Here is a 10,320-nt window from a genome sequence, read left to right on the forward strand (position 1 = left end):
ATATACAGTACATGCATGTAAATATTTCTTAAATATATACATGTGTGTGTATTTATATATACATAATACATTATACACAGTACACACACACTAAAGTTTACCTTTTAATTATAATTTATTAAATTATTTAAGAATGATTCGGTATGAAGATGTCTATAGACTTGTATAGTCCATCATTAGACGATGCCATTTTTCTAAGATTTTTCCTTTAATTCTTAGATAGTTAAACATGATCATCTTCATCACATTCAGCACATTATTCAGTTCTCATTAACACTCATTCTCATGTGCTTGGATGTGTTTTCACACCAGCTGTCAGTACACGAGTCAGATGAGGGTAACGATAGCCACTACCTGCTGGTGATGAAGGGGGCGCCGGAGCGCATCCTGGACCGCTGCTCCACCATCCTAGTGCAGGGGAAAGAGCAGCCCATGGATGAGGAACTGAAGGAGGCCTTCCAGAATGCCTACCTGGAACTCGGAGGCCTGGGAGAAAGAGTGCTTGGTAAGAAATAGAGAGATGTGACCTAAAAATTGAAAATGTGAACAAAAATCTCTTTCATTTCCTGTAACCTCTACACTATCCTGACTAAAAAAAGGCAAAAAAGCTCAAATATGAATGTAAATCCAAGACATGAAAACCAAAACACTGGATCATTAAAACTATGGAATAAATCCATTTTGATTGTTTTTCCCCTTCTTTCATCCAGGGTTCTGCCACTTGTTCCTGCCCGAGGACAAGTACCCCAAAGGATTTGCTTTTGACACCGACGACATCAACTTCCAGACAGACAAACTGTGCTTTGTGGGTCTGATATCCATGATTGACCCGCCCCGAGCTGCCGTCCCCGACGCCGTGGGCAAATGCCGCTCAGCTGGTATCAAAGTCATCATGGTGACCGGTGACCATCCAATCACAGCCAAGGCCATTGCCAAAGGTGTCGGTATCATCTCTGAGGGTAACGAGACCGTGGAGGACATCGCCGCTCGGCTTAATATTCCTGTCAGCCAGGTCAACCCCAGGTAGCGTACACACAGAAAATGTCATAAAAAATAAAATAATCAATAAAAATAACCGTTTTACCTCTTTCTTCCCCTCAAAAAAAAAAAAAAGGAGGCATGTGCTAAACATTCATGATTTTCCCAAGGACAAGTTCCTGGATCAACATCAAATCCTGGAACTACTTTCCTATCAACTGATCAGATTACAGGATTGGGATTATGTTTGAACAACATTTGTTTCCACCAATTGTATGCTTTTAGAAGTAGGCCGGGGTTAGGATGTAGTTTATGATGCTTTATAGGAATATTATTTCTAGGAAATGACAAAGGATGTTGTTCCAGGAACACGTCCTGTTTGGCTATATTGCATCAGGCTGATTTCAACCAAGGACATCTATAATACCTTTGGTCAGTGGTAAAGCATCTACAATAATATAACAAAATATTTGCTAATTATTTTTACAAAAGTAGAATACGTTGCTACTTTTGAATGTCCATTGATGGAAAAAAAAAAGCTTTTATTTCCCTATAATGATGCAGTTACAGTATCTACCTGCAGGGAAAAACATGCAGCAAAACCTAGTCACTCTTCAAAAACTACCAAAGTTTTTCACTTTAAAATAATAATCCAGATCACTAATAGTTTCTGCAGAGTGACTAGGAAACATTTTAATAATTATGATGTATTTTATAACCATGTTCAGAGTGAAAAAGACAACTGCTCACATCTCAGACACTTGTTAAAGGGTTAGTTCACCCAAAAATGAAAATTCTGTCATTAATTACTCACCCTCATGTGGTTCCAAACCCATAAGACCTTCATTCATCTTCTTAAACACAAATTAAGATATTTTTGATGAAATCCAAGTTTCTGACCCCCCATATGCTGCAACGCAATTACAACTTTCAAGGTCCAGAAAGGTAATAAAGACATTGTTAAAATAGTCCATGTGACTACAGTGGTTCAACCTTAATTTTATAAAGCGACGAGAATACTTTTGGTGCGCAAAAACTACCCAAAAAGAATGACTTTATTCAATAATTTCTTCTCTTCCGTGTCAGTCGGTGTTCATGTGAGCAGCACGACACATGCACATGATGTTAACCAAAGACTATAAAATAACACAAGACGTGTCACTCGTATTGTTTTGAATGGGAGAAAGTGTAACGCGCAGTATGGCGGAATAAGTCCCGCCTTTTAAATAAGAGCCAATCGCAGACTGGTAAAGTCATCGCGTCACTTCAGCTGCTGTTAGAATCACCGGTTTCTATAGAAACAGTCAGATGCGCGCTTCCGAAGAGACGCACATTTAGGTGTGCGCACGCGCATTAGCTTGATCCAGCCTGAAAAATACAGTTTTTTGTCTTGATTCGAGCGTTTAGAAACTAAATTTATGAGTCGGTTGTTAGATTTCATTGGTGATTTCAAATATGAAATTTAATCATAAGGTTGGCAAACAGTTTTGGAGAATTTGATGTTTCCCCATTCAAAGAGATTGCATGATGCCCAGGATGCCCGAGAGGCGTTTCAAAGATGGCCGCCGAGTGAAATGACTTGTCTTAAAGGGACTTTGATGCCAATAATGAGCTGGCTTTCTGACGTAGAACCTGGAAGTGCTGCACTGTGTTTACAACGTGAACAGCGTCCGAGACTGACATGGAAGAGAAGAAATTGTTGAATAAAGTGTTTTTTTGCACACAAAAAGTATTATTGTTACTTCATAGGTTGAACCATGGACTATTTTAATGATATCTTTACTACCTTTCTGGGCATTGAAAGTGGTAATTGCGTTGCTGTCTATGGGGGGTCAGAAAGTTCTCAGATTTCATTCAAAAGATCTTCATTTGTGTTCTGGAGATGAACGAAGGTCTTACGGGTTTGGAATGACAGGAAGGTGAATAATTAATGACAGAATTTTCATTTTTGGGTGAACTATCCCTTTAATGCTGTGATAATTGGTAATTCTTTATAATTTGTGAGGCTAGTCTTATTCAGTAATTACTGATTACCTAATATGGAACTATCTCAGTCCTAAATTTGTTGTTTCTTACTGATTAGTTAATAGTAGTAGTTGAAGTGTTAATGTAGTACTACTCACTACTCACTAAGTTTTTCTAGTCCTGCATTACTTCCTGTATAGTTACCATACAAATGATGGACCATTATTCTAAAGTGTTACCAAAAACTGAAACTGAATTCTGGATCATATGAAACTGATTTATCTAATAACTATTGCACTTTTTATTTAATAACAGAAGCTGTACATTGTCTGATTTTGGTACAACTGGAGAGCGAGTATCCATTTTGTATTCTTGATGTCTGTGTTTTCAGGGATGCTAAAGCCTGTGTGATCCATGGCTCAGATCTGAAGGATCTTACACAGGAGCAGATGGATGAAGTGCTGAGGAATCACACAGAGATTGTGTTCGCCAGGACCTCTCCCCAACAGAAACTCATCATTGTGGAGGGCTGCCAGAGACAGGTACACACGTACACTCACATTCACCAAAATAACACATGAAAATATTTCAACTGTTCATTAGTAATCATAATTACAATGTCTAAGGAAATAACTGACTTTTTACACACACTCTGTCTGTCTGTGTCCTTTAGGGCGCCATTGTGGCCGTGACTGGTGATGGAGTGAATGACTCCCCCGCTCTGAAGAAGGCAGACATCGGTGTTGCCATGGGGATCTCGGGCTCAGACGTCTCCAAGCAGGCTGCAGACATGATCCTGCTGGACGACAACTTTGCATCCATCGTTACTGGAGTTGAGGAAGGTACGAGAGAGAGGGAGACAAAGGATATGACAAAGGTAGAAAGAAATCCAGAGCAAGCCAGGGGCAACAAAACAAAAAACATCTGTTTTCATCTGTGCCTCAGATTTTGCTCTTTATTCTTTATTTGGATCTCTGTTAGTTTCTACAAATCGGTTGCTAGTCTACCTGGGGTCCACATAAACATTTATAATATAAAATAGGATAGATGTGTATGTTAAAAACTATGCAAAATGCAAAAAACAACAAATAAATAAAATGACAAAAAAAGTATATAATTTTATAGTATGGTTAGTATAGTATAATATAGTTTAATGATTTAATAAAAAAATCAACAAAATAACAACAGTGAAAAAAGTAGGTAATATTTAAAATAAATAGTAAAGGATAGAGAGTTTTTGATAGTAACTTTTTGAAAAAAAAAAGGTTTTGAAATATGTATTAATTTAAAACAACCAAATGACTTGGTTTTTATTTAATATATGTAAAAAAAAATCTAAATTAAATTGCAGATAATTAAAATAAAAATATGATACAATATAAATATATATAAAATGTAATATAGTATTTTTACTTTCATATTTTTTATTTAATAAAATTAATATTTTGAAATATCTTTAATATTCAATCCAATTAATAAATATTATTATTATTTAAAATTGAATTTATTAATATAATAATTAAACCAAATTTAATATCATATTTTTAATTTCATATTTTTAATGCTTTAATAAAATGAATATTTTAAAATATCTTTAATATTTAAACCAATTAATAAATATTATTATTTAAATATGAATGTATTAAAATAATAATTTAACCAAATAGTAAACACAATTGAGAGTGTATTTTGATAGTAAATAATAAGAATAAGATTTTGAAATATGTATTAATTAATTCAAAATAAACATTTATTTTAAACAACCATATCACCTCTGGTTATATTAAATATATGTATAAAAAAAGAATAAAATAAAAAAATATAAGAAACATAATTTTATATTTTATGTCTTTTTTTATAATATTTTTATTTTAGTGTTTTTTAATTATTAAAAAAACGATAACAACAGTAAAGAAAAGTAGGTAATATTTAAAGGATATAATAAACACAATAATCACATATAATAAACACAATTGACAGATTTCCTAGGCAGCACAAGCATAATGCAGAGCACTTTTCTGAAAGCAAATTATCATGACAAATCTTTGAAAACAACAACAACAAACCCAGAAACAGTCCAGTTGAATGAGAGAAAAGACTTTAATGACCCAGGTAATAATGAGTCTGTGTTTCTGTTTTTTTTTCCTCTCCCAGGTCGTCTCATCTTTGATAACCTGAAGAAGTCCATCGCCTATACACTGACCAGCAACATCCCTGAGATCACTCCCTTCCTGTTCTTCATCTTGGTCAACATTCCTCTTCCTCTCGGAACCATCACCATCCTCTGCATTGATCTGGGCACTGACATGGTGAGACACATTCACATCTAATGTTTTATTTTGATAATCAACATATTCTTGTTTTCTAGTGGCAATACACTTTTCACTGCAATACATTCATACATTAACCAATTGTTGCATGGCATCTCAGGTCCCTGCAATCTCATTGGCTTATGAAGCAGCAGAGAGTGACATCATGAAGCGCCAGCCTCGTAACCCCCACAGGGACAAGCTGGTGAACGAGCGTCTCATCAGCATCGCCTATGGACAGATCGGTTAGTGAGCTGCTACATTACAAAAATGTCTTTATTGAGTTTTGGTTCGATTAAACTCCTGTTATCTGAAATGAACTGAATAAAAGTGGCTTACTCTCTCTCTTTCTAAATATGTGTATGTAGGTATGATTCAGGCCCTGGGAGGATTTTTCAGTTATTTTGTTATTCTGGCTGAGAACGGCTGGCTTCCCAGCCTGCTGGTGGGTATCCGGCTAAACTGGGACGATCGCTCCAATAATGACCTGGAGGACAGTTACGGACAGCAATGGGTAAACATTACATTGCATCAGATTACACAAACTATGCAGTGCATATGTGATAGAATCCAAAGCAACTTGCATTGCATTTCATTTATATTTAGCAGATGCTTCTAAAAAGCACCAACTATCCTGTTTTCAACAGTCTTATCAAAACAAAGAATTATTAATCATATTTTCAGTGTTGGCCTGTCTTTGGCCATTGACTTCCATCTTGGCTATTAATCAGTTCTTGATAGTACAAGAAACCAAAACAATAAAGAAGAAGATGCTGGTTTTCAAGACAGGAAGTGCATCTAAAGTGCAGAACAGAAGTTTAATTAATAAAGATGCATCTATATAGAGCTATAGAACACATTTGGAGGGATATTTCACAAGTGTTCATCAATGCAGGGAAAGTTTAATAGATAACAAAAAACTAAACAAATCTAGCAAAAATATAATGTACACAAACATTTAAAGGTTAAGTGTCAATAGGTTTTTTGAAAGCATTGATGGTACTCATTTTATAAAAAATACAGTAAAAGTATATTACAATAAAAAGTCTGTTTTATTTTATATTTTAAAATGTAGATTATTTCTGTGACTTCAGTCTTCAGTGTCACATGATCTTTCAGAAGTCATTTAAATATACCGATTAGATTCACAAGAAACATTTCTTACTATCAATGTTGAAAACAGTTTTGTTGTTTAATATTTTTGTGGAAACTATAATACAGATTTTTTCAGGATATCTTTGATGAATAAGAAAGTTTAAAAGAACAACATTTATTTGAAATAGAAATCTTTTGTAATGTTATAAAAGTATTTACTGTTACTTTTGATCAGTTTAATGCATCCTTGCCAGTGTTGGGGAAAGTTACTTTAAAAGTAATGCATTACAATATTGTGTTACTCACTAAAAAAGTAACTAATTGTATTACTTTGTTACCTTTTATGAAAAGTAATGCGTTACATTACTTTTGAGTTACTTTTTCTCACCTGGGCTGGGCTTGCTTGTTTGTTTTTTAATAACAACAAAAGTTTTTTTGGCAAATGTAAGGGCCCTTTCACACCAAAAGTGAAATTCATTTTCACACAAAAAGTGAAACTCAGGCTAAAGGAAATGCATATTCATGCCTGTACAGTAGAGGGCGCTGCTCAAACAAACATTTCAGCTGTGCTGCCATTCTGGAATACAGAAGAATAGGATACAGGAGAAAGAAAGTTCAACACTCTTATTTCTAAATCTAAAGTAATTTTTGCTTATTAGTATGGTTGAATTAGATTATTGAAGATCAGCAGCAAAGACATTGGTTAATAAAGTGAGATTGAATACATGCAAGTGATTTGAGTAAATGCATATTCTCATTTAGTCTAGAACTACAATAACAAACTACAATAACAAACTACAATAACCATCATGTTCACACAGCGCACACAACACCTCTGCACTTTATTTCTCTCTACATGGTGACAGGAGAGCTGTCAGTCAATAAATGTGAAAAAGTAACTTGCTTTACTTATTTAAAAAAAAAATACTTTAAAGATATTTTGATGTAAATTGAAAAAGTAATGTGTTACTTGAAAAAGTAATCTGATTACGTACCTCAAGTTACTTGTAATGCCTTACCCCAACACTGGTCCTTGCTGAATAAAAGCATTAATTTCAAAACAAAAAACTTTTGAACAGTAATATATGTAAACGTGGAGCATGCAAGAATGTATAATCAGTAATCTCTTTCTCTTAGACCTATGAGCAGAGGAAGATTGTGGAGTTCACTTGTCACACAGCCTTCTTCGTCAGTATTGTGGTGGTGCAGTGGGCCGACGTGATTATCTGCAAGACTCGCCGCAACTCTGTGTTCCAGCAGGGCATGAAGTTAGTATCTACCTCACAATATGTTGGTGCTAAGAGAGATTTAAAACTAAGATTCTACGTTTACTGGAATCATTTGTTGGATCAAATTTAAAGATTGGGGTTTGTAGTGACTAAACCAAGGTCGCTGAGCTAAAAGATTATGCTTGTTTGTAGGAATAAAATCTTGATCTTCGGCCTGTTTGAGGAGACGGCTCTCGCTGCCTTCCTGTCTTACTGCCCCGGCATGGATGTGGCGCTCAGGATGTACCCTCTCAAGTGAGTGTTGCCTACAGAGAAACCTCCTCATGAAACATTACCAAGCAATTAAAATAATGTGAATTCTCTTTTTTTCTCTCGTTTCTTCACTTAGGCCAAGTTGGTGGTTCTGTGCGTTCCCTTACAGCTTCTTAATTTTTGTTTATGATGAGATCCGAAAACTTATCCTGCGCCGAAACCCAGGAGGTACAGAGCCTGAATTACTCTCTCACGCATATATATTAATTGTTTACAGTTTTTTGGTTTTTGATATATATATTGATATTTTCTCTGACATTACCATTCAAATGTTTGGGGTCAGTAAGATTTTTTATTTTTTATTTTTTGGAAAAAGTTATGTAAAAAATTGAAAAAAATTCTTTGTTTTTGAAACAAGTATTATTATTATTAGTATTACATTTGAAAAATAATGTAAACAATTTAAAATATGTGTAAATCATTCTAATATATTATTCTGAAAAAACATTTTATTATTATTAATGTTAAAAAAAAAATGTTTTTAGGATTATTTGATAATTGGAAAGTTCAAAAGAACAGCATTTATTTAAAATATATATATTTTGTAACATTATAAATGTCTTTACTGTCACTTTTGATAAATTTAATGCATCCTTGCTGAATAAATGTATTAATTTCTTTAAAAAATAATTTTTCAAACTTTTCAGTGGTAATGTCAGAGAAAATACATAAATATCGATATTTATATCAAAAGTAATATTTATATCAAAAAGTAAATATTTAAAATAACTATATATCTATAAAATATCTATATTTCAAAATAAATCATGTTTTTTTACTAAGTGAACCAGAAGGACGAATAAAAACAATACATAGCAATAAAAAGCTAAACTGACCTACTTATATTTTATGTTTTGTTGATAATGCAAATGAATCACTGAATCAGAGTTTTGAATCGATTCACTGAAGTTGACAGTTTGAACTGATTCATGAAAATGAATAAAACTTAACAACTCAACATTTTAGTTACTAAAATTTAAATCAGTCCTACAAGTGGCAAGAAAAGGACACATTGCAAAAAGTGCAAATCGTAGTATTCACAATGTTTCTTATATGAATATTCAGTGAATATTTGACTTTAATATTGTTGATGCTGAATTTTAATTACGGCCTTTTTCCCTGTTTTACTTGCAGGTTGGATTGAAAAGGAGACATACTACTGAATTGTCAAATATTTCACTCATCAATTCTCCCTCATTCCCTCACTCTCTCTTTCTTAATCTCTTTCTCTATCACTTTTTAACATTCTACCCATTCCTTCTTTATAAGCTATAAAAAACCAATACAGAAACAACTGTTACATGTCCTATCTCCTTTCTTTTACTAAAATAAAAAAATGAGACGAGACGAGAGGACCAACAACAGAGGAAGATGACAAACCTGTTTTTTTCCTGCCCAAAGACTACAGCTGAACCTGCCAGAATCATATTTGTAAGGTTTACTAATACTGTTAAACACACTGTTAGCATGTGCACACGCACGGCTTTTGTAATGGATGTCATGCATCACGTCTTTCCAAACCCAGCAGCTGCATTTAGACTCCGTCACGGCCGACAGGGACTCCTGTACAAACACTGCCACGCTAGATTACTGTTGTACATCCCTCTCCGTCCTGCCATCGAACAAATACAAACAACCTAATGATCATGAAATTCATTTAGACTCTCGCCCTCTGCTGGGGAAAGAGAGGAAGACAGCCGCCTCACTCCAAACCAGTCCCGTCTCACCTGCCACCTCCTCCCTTCCTCAGTGTTTTTTCTTTCCATGTCGTTGTTCTTTTCTGAGTGTTGTTTTTATTAATCATTCATAACTTTTTTGTTCGATATTTTTTTATGTTAGAAGTGTCTGAGAGCTGCTTGGTTTCATTTTTTTCTCAGACATGACAAAGCACACTGCCACCCTCTCACTCTTTCTCTCTCTCTCCTCCTCTCCCTCCCCTTTTACCCTGCACAGAACCCCTCCCACCCTGCTCTTGCTCCTTCTGTCCGTCTGTCCGTCCCCGTCTGTTTGTGAACGATGTGAAGAAGCCTCCCTTCTCTATCCGTCCCCCCTTTCCCTATTCCCGTAAAAAAAAAGAGAAAATACAATCTTTCTGTGTCCTAGGAAAAAGAGATTTCTCTCTAATGTCATTGTTTAAATAAGTGCAGAAAAAAATGGAATAAAAGCAATGTACCAATATGTGAATCAACAGCAAAAAATGAAATAAAAAAGAAGGATCTCTCTTTTCTCAGCTTGGCGTCAGTTTGTTTTTGTGTCTGATGTCTGGCATGAATTGTAATGAAATATTACACTTTCTTTTGTGTGATTTATGGCCATTTCAGGACATTTAAAGGGATAGTTCACCCAAAAATGGAAATTTGTTCATCATTTACTCACCCTTATGTAGTTCCAAACCTGTATGAGTTTCTTTCTTCTGTTGAACTTGAAAGAAG

At 34.6% G+C, this 10,320-nt stretch overlaps 1 protein-coding gene across 4 annotated transcripts in view; it reads left to right on the plus strand.

Annotated features, from left to right (window-relative positions):
• Positions 1 to 10,072, plus strand: part of atp1a3a (ATPase Na+/K+ transporting subunit alpha 3a) — a 36,671-nt gene extending 26,599 nt beyond the window's left edge. For 2 of the 4 annotated variants that reach the window (XM_067412401.1, XM_067412402.1), the window contains 11 exons: positions 313 to 505; positions 711 to 1,023; positions 3,335 to 3,485; positions 3,617 to 3,785; positions 5,098 to 5,252; positions 5,374 to 5,497; positions 5,621 to 5,766; positions 7,485 to 7,615; positions 7,769 to 7,870; positions 7,965 to 8,056; positions 9,023 to 10,072. In XM_067412401.1, coding sequence (XP_067268502.1) covers positions 313 to 505; positions 711 to 1,023; positions 3,335 to 3,485; positions 3,617 to 3,785; positions 5,098 to 5,252; positions 5,374 to 5,497; positions 5,621 to 5,766; positions 7,485 to 7,615; positions 7,769 to 7,870; positions 7,965 to 8,056; positions 9,023 to 9,051 — 1,605 coding nt within the window. In that variant the 3' untranslated portion in view covers positions 9,052 to 10,072. Of the gene's footprint in view, positions 1 to 312; positions 506 to 710; positions 1,024 to 1,275; positions 1,411 to 3,334; positions 3,486 to 3,616; positions 3,821 to 5,097; positions 5,253 to 5,373; positions 5,498 to 5,620; positions 5,767 to 7,484; positions 7,616 to 7,768; positions 7,871 to 7,964; positions 8,057 to 9,022 lie in introns of those variants that run through there. The other 2 variants (XM_067412404.1, XM_067412405.1) reach the window with 2 other exon arrangements.
• Positions 10,073 to 10,320: the final 248 nt, after the last annotated feature.

Source organism: Chanodichthys erythropterus, chromosome 15 (assembly GCF_024489055.1).
Source record: "Chanodichthys erythropterus isolate Z2021 chromosome 15, ASM2448905v1, whole genome shotgun sequence".
NCBI classification, from domain to species: domain Eukaryota; kingdom Metazoa; phylum Chordata; class Actinopteri; order Cypriniformes; family Xenocyprididae; genus Chanodichthys; species Chanodichthys erythropterus.